The sequence below is a fragment of the Oncorhynchus keta genome, chromosome 21 (genome assembly GCF_023373465.1).
Source record: "Oncorhynchus keta strain PuntledgeMale-10-30-2019 chromosome 21, Oket_V2, whole genome shotgun sequence".
Lineage (NCBI taxonomy): Eukaryota > Metazoa > Chordata > Actinopteri > Salmoniformes > Salmonidae > Oncorhynchus > Oncorhynchus keta.
Genome location: NC_068441.1, coordinates 10,204,569 through 10,224,588, shown reverse-complemented (window position 1 = coordinate 10,224,588; position 20,020 = coordinate 10,204,569). Strand labels below are relative to the sequence as shown.

Sequence of the window (20,020 nt, the reverse complement as noted above, 5' to 3'; positions counted from 1 at the left end):
ACTTGCAGACACACTTACGTTGAAGGCCCCTAGGAGGAAGAGGGTTGGCTCCAGGCCCACAGAGAAGATGAGGCGGAGGATGGTTGAGGCGATGAGGACCCGGACGCCGTGGGGCTGTGGCAGAATGATGACAATGGCCAGGGAAACCAGCATGGCGATCCACAGCAGAGCTGACAGGTGACCATCCAGGGTACCTGGAGAGAGGAGGTGGGAGAGGAGAGATGCAAGAGTAGGGTTAAAAAGGAGGGAGGGATGGGACGTGGATAGTGTTGTTCATGTAAGATGCCTACTATAATATACCTACAGTAACATATAGGTTTACTGTAAATTACATCACTTTTAAAAGTAGATCCAGTTAAAGATCTGTTTACATTAAATGTTGATTCAAAAGAAAAAAGCAGCCAACACTACAAGCACTGGCTCATCCAACTGCTGTAATGATAGTATTAACAGGGCAAACAATCATATGTTCTTGGCCTCCAGTGAGGGATATCCCTCTGCAGTAATTTCACCTGTTGGACATGTTCAGACACATTCTTCTCCCCAGGGAGATGAGGCAGAGCTCTAAAGCGTTACAATACTAACAGTTACATAATACGGAAAGTGTGACATCAGATCGTTGTGGCTCAGTGAAGCTTTATAATGAGCTTACCTGGCACTAACTTGGTGGCTTAGTCCCAGCTCTGCTCTGTGCAACACAAGGACAAAGTCAGTCGAAGAACTGTTTGTTTGTTTGTGTGTGTGTGTGTATATACACATCTGTGCATGTGTGTGTGTGTGTGTTAAGCTGAAAACAAGGTCAGTCGTCTTTGCCGTATTCACTTCCAGGCTCAAGTTTTGAGCTTCCTCCCACTCCCTCCCTGTCCGTGCCCCTCTCTTCTCCTCTCCTCTCCGTGGAGAGATCACATGACAGGTGCTCGTTACATAACTGGGTCCGCTAAAAATACCACTGGCTCCTGAGAAATTCATGAGGGATGGTCTGGGAGGGATCCCAGGCCTGCCGGCTGACAGCACGCCAGGGAGCTAGACTCCGCCGCCACGGAGGGAGGAATGGACATCACAGGCCTCCTCTCCAAACCCCATTCCTTTCTCTCCAAAAAGTCCAAATGATTACACTACCAGAGTAAAGCAGAATGAGAGCAGGATGCAGCCACTGCTCAACACCTCCTCTACACACATTGTCTGATATCTTGAAAGGCCAAACAGGCAGGTCTGTGGGAACAGACTTCAAAGCAGATTCTCAGAGTGGACACATGGTCAAAAGACAAGAGAGGAGTTTCATCTGTTAACATGGCTAAGTTAGGCTCAAGTATTCTCCCTCCCAACAGGCAGCTGCTATGCCAGCCATGCCACACTGACCCACCTCCAGAAGAGTGGAGAGGCATGAAGCATACAGCTCAACCAGGTCCTCTCCAGACAAACACTTCCCTGGGAAGTCTTGAGCAGACTGGGACAAGCAGCACACTATGGAATGACTGCTAGGCTTTTTCTGACTTGTTTTATAGGAGAATGCATCAGCTGAGCTCTGGGCAAGGCTCACCACTGTAAATGCACAGGGCCTTTAGAGAAACTAGCATTGTTTAAAGTCGTAAAAGTCTACCAGGCCACTGAAGTTCACTTCTCTTTTACAAGCAGCTGGTTTGAACATTAACAACGAGCAGCATCAGAGCTGGCATACATCCGGAGAGACATTATTATGGACCAATTAACTGTATATGTGTTTAAGATTTACTACTGAGTAATAATGATTCAAGAGCCAAGCTTCTATGCACATGATGGCTGGCTACATCATTAATTAATTTGTTTTTAAACATTTTTTTAACTAGGCAAGTCGGTAAAGAACAAATTCTTATTTACAATGACGGCCTACCCCGGCCAGACCCTACCCCGGCCAGACCCTACCCCGGCCAGACCAATTGTGCGCCACCCTATGGGACTCCCAATCACAGTTGTGATACAGCCTGGAATCGAACCAGGGTCTGTAGTGACCCCTCTAGCACTGAAATGCAGTGCCTTAGACCGCTGCGCCACTCGGGAGCCCACAAAAGTTAAATTATGTTAAGCCGAAATCATATCCGCCCTCTCACTGATGTCCTGAGCTGAACCCTACAGTCTGATGCTAATCTCTTTGAAGACACTGGAAACCACATGAATGTATTCTAGCTCTAAGCTAAAAGCGTTTTCGCTTCTCTCTCTCTCTGAGGAAGTTCAAAACAAAAGGGACTGCGCCGCTTGACCCCAGACAGAACAATGTAAAGTTTATGCGAGTCACAATGTGGGTCTTCTCTCGGCAACTCTGCCCTGGAACAATAAAGGCCTTAATGACTGGGGCTGTGTTTTACACATCACCACAGACTAAAAGAGAGAGAGAGAGAGAGAGAGAGAGAGAGAGAGAGAGAGAGAGAGAGAGAGAGAGAGAGAGAGAGAGAGAGAGAGAGAGAGAGAGAAAAGGCAGTTATGTGAAAACGTCTCTAAAATGACTAAATAAATCCTGTTTATTCAATTCTGACATTGCACAGGAGCAACAAATTCCCCTTGCACACTGGCATACAGTGAAGGTAAAAGATAGGATTTAAAAGCTTGAAATCAATTCTAAGCCCCGCCTGGGCCAACTACAAGAGCAGCTCAATTATGCCATGTTCAATACCTAAGCCTAATGAGTGGCTATGCTCTTGCCTGACCATATGTTCCAAAAGAAATGTAAAATTTCACAGTCTGGGGCAGTGAAATGCACTGATCCTATAAGATGGTAAGATCTCAATTGCATACTTCTCATGTCCTTTCTCCTCGTCTCCTTCTCAAAACCCATTGGAGGAGAAGGTCAGAAGGCGTTCTCATCCAAGGGGTTTTGAGAAGGAGACAAAGAGAGAGGATGCGAGGATTATGCAATTGAGATCTTCTCATTGAGTATTACTTGTATTGTGTATTCATCGTTTTCTTTATCTTTATTTCCACAGATACAATGATGTTCAAGATCGGTAGATACGACCTGTACTGTATATACGACCTGTATAAAATATCTGTATATAAGACCTGTATATAAGATATGTACTGTATATACGACCTGTATATAATAATATATAATATAATAATAGTAATATATGCCATTTATCAGACGCTTTTATCCAAAGCGACTTACAGTCATGTGTGCATACATTCTACGTATGGGTGGTCCCGGGGATCGAACCCACTACCCTGGCGTTACAAGCGCCATGCTCTACCAACTGAGCTACAGAGACCTGTACTGTATATACGACCTGTAAATAACTGCATTCTTGTGTTTTTCTTTTTTCTTCTGTCACATTTCATGTTTTATTTCTTATTTATACAACAGGTTGGTCTAATCCTGAATGCTGATTAGTTAAAAGCGCATCCCAGCCGGTGTCTATTTCACAAGATACCACAGGCTAAATCTATGACCTTAAAATGCCTATTTACTCTGTTCCATCTGACTGCGCAATCAACTTTCTCATCAGCCCAAGCAGGGAAGTTATAAACTTGATCTCCACTATAAAAAGCATCTAGACATTATCTCACATTTCTTTTAGACTAACAATTAGTTTTTAACAGCAGAGATGTATTAAACCTTACTGTCTGTCCCTCTGACATTTGCAACATCGTTTCAATATTCAAATTCGATCTCCAACTGTCCCCTAAGTAATGAACGTGTAAGGGTCGGGATGTGTGATAGAGGGAGGCAGCCTTTCTCAGTCAGTCGAAATCATTAAATCAGCATAATTTTAAGGATGTACACAAAGAAATGTCAATTGAAAAAAGGTAAAACAAAATGAAGTGTAGCTAGTTTGCAGTGTTTCCAGCTTCAGTTTGAAGTTATTGTGTTAGCTGTGTTGTTGACATCTCCTTTGAACTACAGTGTCCTAACGAGAGAGCACATTTTCTATGCCAGGCGAAATCGTGCCTCATTAGCTCATTGTTATGGATGTATCCAAATAAATGTCTCTAGAAAACAGCCAAATGCAGCAACTGTTGTTGTTCTGTCTGCACTGTTTGATGTGACTGTAAGTTAGACGTAGTTGGCAAGCTAGCAAGCAAGGGATAAAAATGTTGCCAGCCAGGAAAGAAATGGAACATTTCGAACGAATGACTTGGTCAAGTCCATAGATACAGAACAAAAAGACTTATCAACTGGGTCGCGTCTCTAGCAACCGAACCAATAGCACAAACGACCACCCGGCTTGGGTAGCAACCCTAGATTTGTTTTGAGACTATATCTTGTGGAAGGATGATATAGTATGAATAAATTCATCTAAATATTTTTTTTATGAAAATATGCCAATAATTATTTTAATATGTTGGGCCGGTTTGCAGGCCCTCAACCATGTCTCAGTTACGGCATTATCTTACCCTCAAAACACTGGCTTCTTGGGCATTATCACTTAACTATATTACTACCTTTATTGCACATTATTGGGAAGGAGCTCGCAAGTTAAGCATTTTACTGTACTGGTTTACGCCTGCTGTGTTCTGCGCATGTGACAATAAAACTTGAAACTTGAGAGACAGATACATGGCAATGGATCCTGACTGAAGACTCGTCAGCATCAGAGTGAAGACAGGAGTCTGGTGACAGGTTAATTAAGTTAATGTGTGTGTGCGTGTGGGTGTGTGTTTAGCTCAAACCCCATATCAATAATCAGGCCAGGGCCTGATTCAGAGGACCTGACATTAATAAGTGATGCCAGTGACACCTAAACCACAGGCATGAGACAGGAATCCAGCCTTGCATCACAGATCAGAGGTAAAGGTTACCTTCATAAATTTATGAAAGACATTGTTTTAAATATTCAAATAATTATCTCAAAGACATTGTGTGGAATAGGTAGCCACATAACCGTGATGCACTCATAATATAGCTTTACAAACACGCTTGCTTCAAACTGTTAGCTAAGTCATCCTGAGCATGACTAAATAAGCATAAATTACTGTTGAAATGTACAGTATTGTGAAATCACAATATTTTCAGAGAACAGTTTGAAAACAGTGGTGACCAAGTTTATGCTCAATTCACCTTCCCAAACAACTTGAGTTTGTGTGTAATGTGCGTTGTAATGTAGTTCCCTTGCTTTAATGGTCTGTGCTTGTCATTTGCTTCAATGTCCTGTTTGGTAACAGTCACACTTGTAGAATTAAACAGAGAACACATACAGATATCAGCCATCGTTTGGCACAGATACCCTGCAGATTATTTAGCCGAGCGAGAGAGAAGGTAGGGGACAAGGAGGAGAGAACTTCACTGACCTCCGCGGATTCCTTCCAGAGGGTAGAAGAAGGCCACCAGCAGGTTCATGAGCACGGCCAGGTTGAAGGAGATGCTGCTCCAGAAGGACATGTTACGAGAGCACCAGTATAGAATGGGCTGGGCTGGAGAAGGGACGAAGAGGGCCAACACACTTGGTCAATACATAGTCATTGGGACCACCTCTACACCAGAAAACATTGCAATGCTACAACTACACCACCATCACAATACTGCTGCACTCGCCAAACCTAGACAAGATTCACAGAACACATCACAGGAGATGCACATACACGTACAGTATCTATAGTGCGTAAACACATTTGACAGAGCATTCATTGGGGGATTGTCCATTGAGATCATTCTGTATAATGAAAAGCACTTTATGAATTATTAATATTATTATGCACAATGCAGAGGTCCTTAACGGGATACTTCAGGAGTCAGGTGAACTCATGGATACCATTTTTAATGTCCCTGTATGCACTTTTAAGGAAGTTGCTAACAAGCGCTAACATAACTGCTAACCAAATGTTAGTGCAATGACTGGAAGTCTATAATATCTATTAGTAGATACCCATAGAACTTCCAGTCAATGCACTAACACTAGTTAGCATTTGCTCACAAAACTACCTCCAACTTCCTTCATACTGGGCACAGAGACAAACATTTTATCAACAAGTTTATCTGACTCTAGGGAAAATCCTGAAGTATCCCTTCAAAAATCACACTTGCATCTAGAGCTCAAAATCAAATATAAGACATACCACTAGGGGTTAGAATTTTGTCTAGTATGACATTTTTGAAAGAGGGGGGGCAATTTTGTATTTGGTTACAGTTGTAGGAAGGTTACTGTTAACTGGTACCCAAACATCATGGGTGATTGGGTGATTCACTTGTCAGTTTTTCTCGCAGCAAATAATACACCCCAGTGGCACGTCTTCACTTCACTGAAGTGTTTGCCTTTTTTGTGTCAGCTGAAGCATTCAACCCAGTAGAGCAACATTTCTCAAACTCAGTCCTGGGGATCCCAAGGGGTACACATTTTAGTTTTTGCCCTTGCACTAGAGAGTTGATTCAAATAATCAAAGCGTGATGTTGATAGTACTACATACAATAAGGTTACACACCAGACCAGTGTTTCCATTTTCGTGTCTTTAGCCTGCTAGCCGCGGCCCGCTAGCTGTCTAGAGCATATCGGCAGTTAGCTGAATAGGTCCATCAGACAACTTTTTGGGCCACTATACCTATGTTGCCAATTGGACTGGTCCACTTTACAACACAGAACCCTACTAATCCATCACGACTCCTCGTGCGGGGCCGCACGAGGAGGCTATAAACAGACTTCCCCCGTCGCGACGTCCCTCTGAGGACCTTCTGCTAGCTTGATTGCCCCGGCCCGCTAGCTGTCTGAATAGCCGTGTCTCCAACCAGCCTCACTACTCACCGGACCCTTATGATCACTCGGCTGCGCATGCCTCTCCTTAATGTCAATATGCCTTGTCCATTGTTCTGGTTAGTTATTATTGTCTTATTTCACTGTAGAGCCTCTAGCCCTGCTCAATATACAGTACCTTAGCCAACCCTTTAGTTCCACCTCCCACACATGCAATGACATCACCTGGTTTAAAGGATGTTTCTAGAGACAATATCTCTCTCATCATCAATCAATGCCTAGGCCTAGCTCCACTGTATTCACATCCTACCATACCTTTGTCTGTACATTATGCCTTGAATCTATTCTATCGTTCCCAGAAACCTGCTCCTTTTACTCTTTGTTCCGGATGTACTAGACGACCAGTTCTTATAGCCTTTAGCCGTACCCTTACCCTACTCCTCCTCTGTTCCTCTGGTGATGTAGAGGTTAATCCAGGCCCTGCAGTGCCTAGCTCCACTCCTATTCCTCAGCTGCTCTCATTTGTTGACTTCTGTAACTGTAAAAGCCTTGGTTTCATGCTAGTTAACATTAGAAGCCTCCTCCCTAAGTTTGTTTTATTCACTGCTTTAGCACACTCTGCCAACCCGGATGTCCTAGCCGTGTTTGAATCCTGGCTTAGGAAGACCACCAAAACCCCTGAAATTTCCATCCCTAACTATAACATTTTCCGACAAGATAGAACTGCCAAAGGGGGCGGTGTTGCAATCTACTGCAGAGATAGCGTGCAGAGTTCTGTCCTACTATCTAGGTCTGTACCCAAACAATTCGAGCTTCTACTTTTAAAAATCCACCTTTCCAGAAACAAGTCTCTCACTGTTGCCGCTTGCTATAGACCACCCTCTGCCCCCAGCTGTGCTCTGGACACCATATGTGAACTGATTGCCCCCCATCTATCTTCAGAGCTCGTGCTGCTAGGTGATCTAAACTGGGACATGCTTAACACCCTGGCCATCCTACAATCTAAGCTTGATGCCCTCAATCTCACACAAATGATCAATGAACCTACCAGGTACAACCCCAAAACCGTAAACACGGGCACCCTCATAGATATCATCCTAACCAACTTGCCATCCAAATACACCTATGCTGTTTTCAACCAAGATCTCAGCGATCACTGCCTCATTGCCTGCATCCGTAATGGGTCTGCGATCAAACGACCATCCCTCATCACTGTCAAACGCTCCCTAAAACACTTCAGCGAACAGGCCTTTCTAATCGACCTGGCCAGGAAGGATATTGACCTCATCCCATCAGTTGAGGATGCCTGGTTATTCTTCAAAAGTGCCTTCCTCACCATCTTAAATAAGCATGCCCCATTCCAAAAAAAATTGAACCAGGAATAGATATAGCCCTTGGTTCTCTCCAGACCTGACTGCCCTTGACCAGCACAAAAACATACTGTGGCATTCTGCAATGGTATCGAATAGCCCCCATGATATGCAACTTTTCAGGGAAGTTAGGAACCAACATACACAGGCGGTTAGGAAAGCTAAGGCTAGCTTTTTCAAACAGAGGTTTGCATCCTATAGCACAAACTCAAAAACGTTCTGGGGCACTGTAACGTCCATGGAGAATAAGAGCACCTACTCCCAGCTGCCCACTGCACCGAGGCTAGGAAACACTGTCACCACCGATATTTTATTTTAATTGTATTTCACCATAATTTAACCAGGTAGGCTAGTTGAGAACAAGATCTCATTTGCAACTGCGACCTGGCCAAGATAAAGCAAAGCAGTGTGACACAGACAACAACACAGAGTTACACATGGAGTAAACAATAAATAAGTCAATAACACAATAAACAAGTCAATGACACAGTAGAAAAAATGAAGTCTATGTACAGTGTATGCAAAATCCACTATAATCGACCATTTCAATAAGCATTTTTCTAAGGCTGGCCAGGCTTTCCACATGGCTACCCCTACCCCGGTCAACAGCACTGCACCCCCCACAGCAACTCGCCCAAGCCTCCCCATTTCTCCCTCACCCAAATCCAGATAGCTGATGTTCTGAAAGAGTTGCAAAATATGGACCCCTACAAATCAGCTGGGTTAGACAATCTGGACCCTCTCTTTATAAAATTATCTGCCAAAATTGTTGTAACCCCTATTACTAGCCTATGCAACCTCTCTTTCATATCGTCTGAGATTCCCAAAGATTGGAAAACAGTCGTGGTCATCCCCCTCTTCAAACATGGAGTCAGTCTAGACCCAAACTGCTACAAACCTATATCTATCCTACCCTGCCTTTCAAACAGATTACCGAACATTTCGAATCCCACCGTACCTTCTCTGCTATGCAATCTGGTTTCAGAGCTGGTCATGACTGCACCTCAGCCACGCTCAAGATCCTAAACGATATCATAACCGCCATCAATAAGAGACAATACTGTGCAGCCGTATTCATCGACCTGGCCAAGGCTTTCAACTCTGTCAATCACCACATTCTTATCGGCAGACTCAACAGCCTTGGTTTCTCAAATGATTGCTTCGCCTGGTTCACCAACTACTTCTCTGAATCACTGAAGCTGGAGACACATATCTCCTTCAATAGCTTTAACCTGTTGAGTGTAGGGGGCAGTATTTTGATGTTTGGATGAAAAAACGTACTCAAATTAAACTGCCTATTTCTCAGGCCCAGAAGCTAGAATATGCATATAATAGTCAGATTAGGATAGAAAACCCTCTAAAGTTTCAAAAACTGTCAAACTATTGTCTGTCAGTATAACATAACTGATATTGCAGGTGAAAACATAAGGAAATTCCAACTAGGAAGTGCCTCTTATTTTGAAAGCTCCCTGTTCCATTGCCATGCCTTCCCTCCATTTAAAGGGATATCAACCAGATTCCTTTCCCTATGGCTTCCACATGGTGTGAATAGTCTTTAGACATAGTTTCAGCCATTTATTCTGAAAAATGAGCGAGAACAATCACATTGCGTCAGTGGATGGCTGGGTGCCAGTAGAGTTTGGAACACACATTTTCTCTCTCTCTCCTATTGAAAAAGCTACGGTCCGGTTGAAATATTATCGATTATTTATTGTAAAAACAACCTGAGGATTGATTATAAAAAACGTTTGACATGTTTGACACTAACTTTACGGATACTATTCAGAATTTTCATCTGCCCCATCGTGACCGCTCTAGCCTGTGGATTTCTGAACAAAACGCGCAAACCAAATGGAGGAATTTGGGATATAAAAATGATCTTTATGGAACAAAAGAAACATTTATTGTGTAACTGGGAGTCTCGCGATTGCAAACATCCGAAGATCATCAAAGCTAAGCGATTCATTTTATTGCTTTTCTGACTTTCGTGACCAATCTACTTTGCTGCTAGCTGTTTGTAATGTTTTGTCTGCTGAGAGAAATGTCCTTACATAAACGCTTGGTTTGCTTTAGCTGTAAAAAAAAAAAAATCTGACACGCCAGGTGGATTAACAACAAGCTAAGCTGTGTTTTGCTATATTGCACTTGGGATTTCATGAAAATTAAATATTTTTAGTAATTTAATTTGAATTCGGCGCTCTGCAATTCAGCGGATGTTGACGAAATGATCCCGCTAATGGGATGGGTGCGCCAAGAGGTTTAAGCACCAGCTGTCAGAGCAGCTCATAGATCACTGCACCTGAACATAGCCCATCTTTAAATAGCCCATCCAACTACCTCATCCCCATACTGTATTTACCATTCATCTTCTGCACATCTACCATTCCAGTGTTTAATTGCTATATTGTAATTACTTCGCCACCATGGCCTATTTATTGCCTTACCTCCCTTATCTTACCTCATTTGCACACACTGTATATAGACTTTTTCTACTGTATTATTGACTGTATGTTTGTTTATTCCACGTGCAACTCTGTGTAGTTTCATGTGTCGAACTGCTTTGCTTTATCTTGGCCAGGTCGCAGTTGTAAATGAGAACTTGTTCTCATCTAGCCTACCTGGTTAAATAAAGGTGAAATAAAATAAAAATGTATCCAACTGAAGGTTAATTCTACATTAAACAAGAATTATGTCCAGGCTAAGGTTCACAATCGGTTTATTTTTAAATCGATAAGGGTAGGGTCAGATAGGAAATTTGCATGGTTCAAATACACACAAAACAACAAAGCAAAAACATAATTTAAATAATGGAAAGGGGGCTAAGCCAATTAGCAGGCTTATTTAGTGTACATAAATCCTATGGGGTGATTTTGGAGTGTGTTCAGTACTTGATCCAGGGATTTGAACATCCAACTTGGACACTCATGACCGCCAATCCCTTCCCCGGCCAACATAAGTAACGCCTCGCCTTCTGCCCACATGGTTTTTGATCAGGGGGTCGGACGGTTGCGCGGCGGCTGCTATTTTGGAGGCAGCTTCTTCATTTGAAAAGAGGAACGGAGGGTGGGGACTTTTATAAACAGTACAGGGCTCACAGAGTGACAGACAGGCAGGCAGAAACACGCTCCCATTGAGGAAACAAAGAGTGCAGTCATACAGCGTCCACAGCCTGAGAGGGGGGGGGGGGGTGGAAGAATCAGGAACTGTGTGTCAATAGGGAGACGCCCTACTGAATGTGTAACATGGGGGATGTTTTGTGGGTGGACTTGGGATGAGGGCATCAACAATCACACCATGATTTATTGTAGGACTGTTTTTTTTTCTTCATTTTTTTAACCTCCCATGAGGCTTAGGGTGTTATACTGTTTGCAAACAGATTCTGAGAACGCTAATCTTATTCTCTACGTGTCTAACTCTCTACCTTTACAAAAAAATAATTTATTCTCCCAATCTATTGAATCACTCTCTCCCCCAGTCCCTCTCATGGCATCTGGTTCCCATTCATCAAGTAGGCCTAATCTGGTCCTGTCCTCCACCACACTCTCCAGCAGTCCTATAGATGGCTCATGACCTGATTGCTCTCAGTCTGTGCTGCCTGAACCCTTGTGGGCCTGGGGTCAGCAGTTGTGTCTGATGGTCTGCTGGATCCTGGACTGACTCTCCCTGGTCGAGACCCACCCAGACTGACCTCCAATCCCATTACACCCTATTCTCAGAGCAGCTCATCCTCTCGTCTAGCTATCTATTCACTCCCTATGAGACAGGGCCATGGCATGTACTCAGTCTAGTAAACAATTCAAATATATCCCATCTGATTGTGTGCGTGTGTGTTTCTGTTATAAGAAAGATGAATTCTCACCTGACATAAACAACAACCCATCATAAGTAACTGAATGTGAATGTGTGGGCTGGGAACATAAACAAAAGTACAGTACTGTAGCTGTGGGGCGTGAACAGGAGTCAATCAAGAATTTCATAATTCTTTACGAGACGTTGCAGAAAGTCACACCCACATTCTCAACAATCCTCCCTCTCATGTAAACATTTCACTCCAACCTTACACTGTAAATATCTTAGCCTTTATCCACTTTATGTTAGGTGCTCTAACTTAACATACAACCTTTACATGCCCTCTCCCCTCCCTCCCTTCCATCCAGGGTTCAGGGTGGGTCTCTGGCCCACGGAGGGAGAACCCAACCCAGCCTGGGGGGTCTCCTGAAGGGCCTGGAGGGGTCAGGGAGGGCTGAGGGCATGTAAAGCAGGTACCTAGTATAGAGAGGTAGGGAGAGGGACGCACAGGGAACCGTGTTTGCGTTACCAGTGGTTGGCTCTTGAGTACCTCGCAGCTTCTTCTGCCAGTTCATCTCGTTGAAGAGGTCCTCAGAGCGCAGGAAGAAGTCGTTGATCTTGCTGCCCTGCTCATCGCGCTCCGTGGTATAGTACACCCGCAGCTTGGACTCGTTGGTGAGGAACTCACAGATGTTGGGCACGGGGAAGACTATCTGCTCCATGGTGCGATCCAGCCGCACAATCTGGACACAACCACATGCAGCCAACGCTGCCTGTCACAGACATTCTCTCTCAGGGGGGGACGGGAAACTCTAGGTCCTGGACTAGGTAGGCCCCAAACTATTTGGTTAGATAGTGGCATGTTGGTTACTATGTTATACACCAGAAGAGGAGTAGAGAGTGTGTATAAGTGGCTGTGTGTATAAAAGCACTTTGCAACACTACACTAATTTGATAAGCTCTTCCAGGTTTGAGGTTTGTCAACAGACAGCATTCTTTCACCTTGCTGAGCACACAGTGGAACAGGTGCAAACATAACAAAGCTGCTAGTCATTTTCAAATGCTAACAAAATACTAACAGTATGAAAAGCAGGCCAAGAAAAATAACATGACTGTCAAATGAGTAGGGTAATAAAAAGTCTCAACATATTTATGACAAAATATATGTTTGCAATCCACCATATTGAACACAGGGGTATTAAAACAGAAAATGACATAGTAAAAACACAGTGGAAAAAATGGAACTTTTCCGTGCAGGGAGAGGACACCGGCAGGGGCAGAGCCACAATTGCTGACTCTCCTGAATCAGACTAAAATGACTGACCTCAATCTGAGCTGTGTGCTTGGCATAGAATTCCAGGGCTTCATCCCCCTCCCCATAGGTCTTCAACAAGGCCTGCAGCTCCTTGTTGTGGCGGGCCAACTGGAACAACATTGTATGAATATACTAATGTCGTCAGGTGATGTACCACACTATAGTTGTGAATATTCATTGTACAGACATAAGTCCAAATTGACGATCAGGGTTTTCTAAGTCACCAACTTCATGTTTTTGTGTCTATTTGGCAGGTGGCATGGAACGTGCTACGTGTGGGGACAGGTGACTAACACTGATCTCTGCCGTGTCTGACACAGCAGCCTTCACCCACTAGCCAGCAGGGCATCATGCCTTGGGATCAACATTTTCATCTACATACAGTACTTTCGGAAAGTATTCAGACCCCTTCCCCTTTTCCACATTTTATTACATTACAGCCTTATTATAAAATTGATTAAATACACTGTAGCCTCCATTATTCTTAAATGGAAGAAGTTTGGAACCACCAAGACTCTTCCTAGTGGGGGCCTCGTGAGTGGTGCAGCAGTCTAAGGCACAGCATTGCAGGGCTTGAGGCCTCACTACAGACCGGGTTCGATCCAAGGCTGTGTCACAGCCGGCCATGATTGGAAGACCCATGAGGCAGCACACAATTGGTCCAGCGTCGTCCGGGTTAGGGGAGAGTAGGCTGGCCGGGATTTCCTTGTCCCATCGCGACTCTAGCTACTCCTTGTGGCGAGCCGGGCGTCTGCAAGCTGACTTCGGTCGCCAGCTGGACGGTGTTTCCTCCGACACATTGGTGCTTCCGAGTTAAGCAGGCAGTGTGTCAAGAAGCAGTGCGGCTTGGCAGGGTCGTGTTTCGGAGGACGCATGGCTCTTGACCTTCGCCTATGACGAGTCCATAGGGGAGTTGCAGCAATGGGACAAGACTAACTACCAATTGGATATCACGAAATTGTGAAGAAAAAGGGGTAAAAAAATAATAAAATACTCTTCCAAAAGCTGGCCACCCAGCCAAACATTGCAATCGGAGGTGAAGGGCCTTGGTCAAGGAGATTACCAAGAACCCGATGGTCACTCTGACTGAGCTCTAGCATTCCTCTGTTGAGATGGGAGAACCTTGGCTCAAATTGGCCTGATTAACGGTTTTTGCTTTGTCATTTGTCATATTTTGTGATAATTGATGATAATTAAAACAAAAAATCTATTTTAGAATAAGACTAAATGTAACAAAATGTGGAAAATGTCAAGGGATCGGAATACTTTCCGAATGAACTGTAAATGTCGGTGTTGTTCACCCACATAACTACATGAATAGACACAATTGTGTATAGAGCTGTATTGTGCCTCAGGGGGGTTAGGGTGGAAGCAAGGAGTAGTGCTCTGATGTAATTATGACTATAGGTTGTGTAGCTGTTACAGGGGTACTGTAAGGGGTTGGACAATTGCATGCAGCCAGTAAGTGATCTACAGTACCTGATGAGCCAGGATGTAGATGTTATGGCCCACGTTTTGTGGAGAGGCTGCATGCTCTTCCTCACCATCTTCATCTTCCTCAGCAGGCTCATTTGGCTCCACCTCCCCCTGCATGTAGGCCTTTTTTATCACCTCCACCTGCACATGAACGTCACAAACCAGACCGTCAGATAACTTCGCCTTAACATTGTCTTCTGTGCTGTGCTGCATGTGCATCTTGCAACCAGTACTGTATATGCCACTTACCAGTTCTTTGGGCCTCATGTTATATAGTATCCTCTCTGCGTTCTCACTGTCGTGGCGACTCTCCATGATGGCCAAGAGGAGCTTGGATGCATTATTCTGGAACAGAAAGAGAGCGGTGCAATGGAGACAGAACATCAGGAGGATGGATAACATTCAGGTTGTCATGAGTGCTGAAGGTAAAAAAATGCATTGAAACAAAGATTTAAGCCTACTAGAAAGGCCTGGAGGGAAGCAAAAGTAATTCTGCTACATAAGAATAGTAATGCCCCCTTTACTGGCTCAAAAAGCCGACCAATCAGCCTGTTACCAACCCTTAGTAAACTTGGGGAAAAATGTAGTTTGACCAGATCCAATGCTATTTTACAGTAAACAAATTGACAACAGACTTTAAGCACGCTTATAGGGAAGGACATTCAACAAGCACAGCACTTACACAAATGACTGATGATTGGGTGAGAGAAATTGTTGATTAAACGATTGTGGGGCTGTTTTGTTAGACATCAGTGCGGCTTTTGACATTGATTAGTCTGCTGCTGTAAAAACGTATGTGTTTTAAACCCCATGCTATATTGTGGATAAAGAGTTATCTGTCTAACAGAACACAGAGGGGGTTCTTTAATAGAAGCCTCTCCAAAATAATCCAGGTAGAATCAGGAATTCCCCAGGGTAGCTGTGTAGGCCCCTTACTTTTAAAAATCTTTATTAATGACATGCCACTGGCTTTGAGTAAAGCGGATGCGGATGACTGAACACTATACAGGTCAGCTACTACAGCGACTGAAACGTCTGCAAAATTTAACAAAGAGCTGCAGTTAGTTTCAGAATTGGTGGCAACAAATAAGTTAGTCCTAAATATTTCAAAAACTAAAATCTTGTAATAAATAATGTGGAAATTGAGCAAGTTGAGGTGACTAAACTGCTTGGAGTAACAGTGGATTGTAAACTGTCATGGTCAAAAAATGTTGATACAACAGCAGCTAAGATGGGGAGAAGTCTGTGCATTATAAAGCGCTACTCTGTCTTTCTAACAGCACTATCAACAAGGCAGGTCGTTCAGGCCCTTGTTTTGTCGCACCTGGACTACTGTTCAGTCAGGTCGTCACGTTCCACAAAGAGGGACATAGGAAAATTGCAATTGGCTCAAAACAGGACAGCACAGCTGGCCCTTGGATGTACACAGAAAACTAACATTAATAATATGCATGTCAATCTTATCCGTTTATGGAACGGTCTGCCTACCCATGTCAGAGACGCAAACTCGGTCTCAACCGTTAAGTCTTTACTGAAGACTCATCTCTTCAGTGGGTCATATGATTGAGTGTAGTCTGGCCCAGGAGTGGGAAGGTGAACGGAAAGGCTCTGGAGCAACGAACCGCCCTTGCTGTCTCTGCCTGGCCGGTTCCCCTCTTTCCACTGGGATTCTCTGCCTCTAACCCTATTATGGGGGCTGAGTCACTGGCTTACTGGGGCTCTCTCATGCCATCCCTGGAGGGGGTGCGTCACCTGAGTGGGTTGATTCACTGTTGTGGTCATCCTGTCTGGGTTGGCACCCCCCTTGGGTTGTGCCGTGGCAGAGATCTTTGTGGGCTATACTCAGCCTTGTCTCAGGATGGTAAGTTGGTGGTTGAAGATATCCCTCTAGTGGTGTGGGGGCTGTGCTTTGGCAAAGTGGGTGGGGTTATATCCTTCCTGTTTGGACCTGTCCGGGGGTGTCCTCGGATGGGGCCACAGTGTCTCCTGACCCCTCCTGTCTCAGCCTCCAGTATTTATACTGCAGTAGTTTATGTGTCGGGGGGCTAGGGTCAATTTGTTATATCTGGAGTACCTCTCCTGTCCTTTTCGGTGTCCTGTGTGAATCTAAGTGTGCGTTCTCTAATTCTCTCCTTCTCTCTCTCGGAGGACCTGAGCCCTATGACCATGCCCCAGGACTACCTGACATGATGACTCCTTGCTGTCCCCAGTCCACCTGGCCATGCTGCTGCTCCAGTTTCAACTGTTCTGCCTTACTATTATTCGACCATGCTGGTCATTTATGAACATTTGAACATCTTGGCCATGTTCTGTTATAATCTCCACCCGGCACAGCCAGAAGAGGTCTGGCCACCCCACACATGCTCTCTCTAATTCTCTCTTTCTTTCTCTCTCTCGGAGGACCTGAGCCCTAGGACCGTGCCCCAGGAATACCTGACATGATGACTCCTTGCTGTCCCCAGTCCACCTGACTGTGCTGCTGCTCCAGTTTCAACTGTTCTGCCTTATTATTATTTGACCATGCTGGTCATTTATGAACATTTGAACATCTTGGCCATGTTCTGTTATAATCTCCACCCGGCACAGCCAGAAGAGGACTGGCCACTCCACATAGCCTGGTTCCTCTCTAGGTTTCTTCCTAGGTTTTGGCCTTTCTAGGGAGTTTTTCCTAGCCACCGTGCTTCTACACCTGCATTGCTTGCTGTTTGGGGTTTTAGGCTGGGTTTCTGTACAGCACTTTGAGATATCAGCTGATGTACGAAGGGCTATATAAATAAATTTGATTTGATTTGATTTGAATCTCTCCTGGCTCAAAGTGGAGGAGAGATTGACTTCATCACTACTTGTATTTGTGAGAGGTATTGACATGTTGAATGAACCAAGCTGTCTGTTTGAACTACCTGCACACAGCTCGGACACCCATGCATAGCCCACTAGACATGCCACCAGAGGTCCCTTCACAGTCCAGAACAGCCTATGGGAGGCGCACAGTACTACATATAGCCATGACTACATGGAACTCTATTCCACATCAAGTAACTCATGCAAACAGTAAAATTAGATTAAAATAAACAGATAAAAATACACTTTATGGATCAGCGGGGACTGTGAAGCAGCACAAACAGACACATGCATTCACACACACAATAACATACGCACTATACACACACAAATGGATTTTGTGTTGGAGATACTGTATGTGGTAGGGGCTTGGAGCACACACTTAATGTGTTGTGAAATCTGTTGTAAATGTATTGTAATGATTTTAAAATTGTATAACTGACTTAATTACTTGATTAGAAATGACCTTGAAATGACCTTAATTACCTTGATTAATATGCCAAATGGATAATGAAGGAAAACATAACAGGGTGCAACATGACTACCAAACCGAGACAGGGTGTCTATACCTTAAGCTCCAGAACCAGGTCCATCCTCTTCTTGCCCAGGGGGTTGATGTCGTTGAGGATCAGAGCGATGATGATGTCGATACCGTTGCATTCATGAGTGGCGATGCAGTTCTGACAAAGAAACAGACAGGAAACTTTTTGCATTCCTCTCTGGGACTGATGTGACATTTACCAGAAAACAATATTACAAAAAGGGTTTTGTTTAGTCTGACTTGATCCTGCAAGGAAAGCCTTCTCTTAGCATGCAGCTGTGTACTGGGACCTAGCTGGGCTTGTAAAGAGAATGTAAAAGCCAAGTAAAGCACTGCCAAATAAGACCAACCCTGCAATTACTGAAATAGAACCATCAGTTATATGCAAACACTGGGTCGTTTGACAACAATGTTTCATGATACTGCATGTGCACATATAAAACAAAGCTTTGATCTCGGTAAAATCGGTGTGTGTGTGTGTGTGTGTATGTGTGTGTATGCCCACCTGGTTCTCATGGCAGGGTCCCTGGCAGTACTCTGTGAGGCTCTCTACTGTCTGGTTGATGAGGCCTACGTTCTTCTCATTGATATAGAGTCCCAGTAGCCCCAGGCCTCCCGTGGTGCTGCCACAGATACAGTCCAGGAACTGCAGTGTCTCACACACCAGATTATAGTTGTTCTTGTTGTTCTGACACCGTAGGAAGTTCTGGAGAGGAAAGTTACACACGACTCAAAGTTAGAAACACACTAATTCATATGTTCATTCTAAACATTGGCAATATGAACAATAAGCTCAGATCCATCTATGAACAAATGGGTTTATTCCACTGAAACTCAAAAGTACTGGCTTTTGAGTATAATATCATCAGAAATGACCAATTATCAATGTTTCATGTGCTGTGTTAAAAAAGCTACCTGTTACGGTTGCTTTCTGCCTAAGAGTTTAATTCAATGGCTGGTTTATCTAATGATGAGACACATCTTTAACTCGCGAGTCTAAACATGTCAGTGACATTAAATCCTGATAATTTTAGCCCACTGTGTGTTTGGCTCAGGATCAATCCAGCCAGGACATATAACTACACAACTGATGACGAGCTACGGTGATTCAGCATCCAGCTATCCGTCAATCATGTGGAGCCTTGACCTTACTGCACAGAGGATGTTAGTGGGGGAAGTTCACTGTCAGTCTGAGGTATTGGACGTCCCCATTTCCAAACACAATCGTCCTCATAGTGAAACCAGACCAAGCGCTACCAGATATGGAAACAGTTGCATCATGTTGTTCCAACGGATGTCTATTTTCACCATATGGTTTCATTTCTGTATAAAGATCTGTTGATGGAAATTTACCAGCACTGAAACGGTAAGTGTGCCATGGGGCCTGAGCAATCATCGTGGCCCCCCTTTAATAGCTAAATTGTGTAATGTAAACCAGAGTAGTGCCCCCTGGTGGTGTGGCTGACCAACCTGCAGCTCCCTGTTGTGGTTCTCACACAGCAGCTGCATGAGTCGCAGGATGGGCTGCATGATGGTGATAATGACACTCATCTCCCCTTCCTGGTCATCAGGAGTGCTGGCGGGGCCCTGACCCTCAGCGGCAGCCAGATGCTCCTCGGCCTCGGCCTCACGCCGGTACCTTGTGAACGCCTTCTTAGTGACTGTGGAAGCCTCCACCAGTTGCTCCTTGACCTCCTCCGTCACCACGGCAACCGCCACCGTAGACACCACTGCCACCTCCATCCCTGTAGAGAGAGGAACAGGAGAATTCAGAGACATACACACCGAAGGGCACCAGAGTACAACAGAGTAAGACATGGGAGCGTCTCACTGCACATTGCACACAGGAGCAGAGATGTAGCTGTCACAGAACGTGAGCTTCATCATTGGGTTCCAATTTGCACTGCAGTGTGAAACAGCTGTATGTGTTTGTGAATGACTGATGTATGATTTGTGCTGTGTTCTAAGTGCAGTAAATTCACTGGATTGACTGTCTCAGTAGACAGGAACAGGATGTTGTTCACACCAGGCCTGC

General features: G+C 44.4%; 1 protein-coding gene across 14 annotated transcripts in view; it reads right to left on the bottom strand.

Annotated features, from left to right (window-relative positions):
• Nucleotides 1–20,020, bottom strand: part of LOC118400084 (inositol 1,4,5-trisphosphate receptor type 1-like) — a 144,888-nt gene that overhangs the window by 25,511 nt on the left and 99,357 nt on the right. For 11 of the 14 annotated variants that reach the window (XM_035796515.2, XM_035796523.2, XM_035796521.2 and 8 more), the window contains 9 exons: nucleotides 19,456–19,730; nucleotides 18,491–18,691; nucleotides 18,014–18,124; nucleotides 14,853–14,948; nucleotides 14,607–14,744; nucleotides 13,137–13,235; nucleotides 12,321–12,555; nucleotides 5,260–5,382; nucleotides 19–194 (listed from right to left, as the gene is read on the bottom strand). In XM_035796515.2, the coding sequence (XP_035652408.1) occupies nucleotides 19–194; nucleotides 5,260–5,382; nucleotides 12,321–12,555; nucleotides 13,137–13,235; nucleotides 14,607–14,744; nucleotides 14,853–14,948; nucleotides 18,014–18,124; nucleotides 18,491–18,691; nucleotides 19,456–19,730 (1,454 nt within the window). The remainder of the gene's footprint in view (nucleotides 1–18; nucleotides 195–5,259; nucleotides 5,383–12,320; nucleotides 12,556–13,136; nucleotides 13,236–14,606; nucleotides 14,745–14,852; nucleotides 14,949–18,013; nucleotides 18,125–18,490; nucleotides 18,692–19,455; nucleotides 19,731–20,020) is intronic. The other 3 variants (XM_035796522.2, XM_035796529.2, XM_035796530.2) reach the window with 1 other exon arrangement.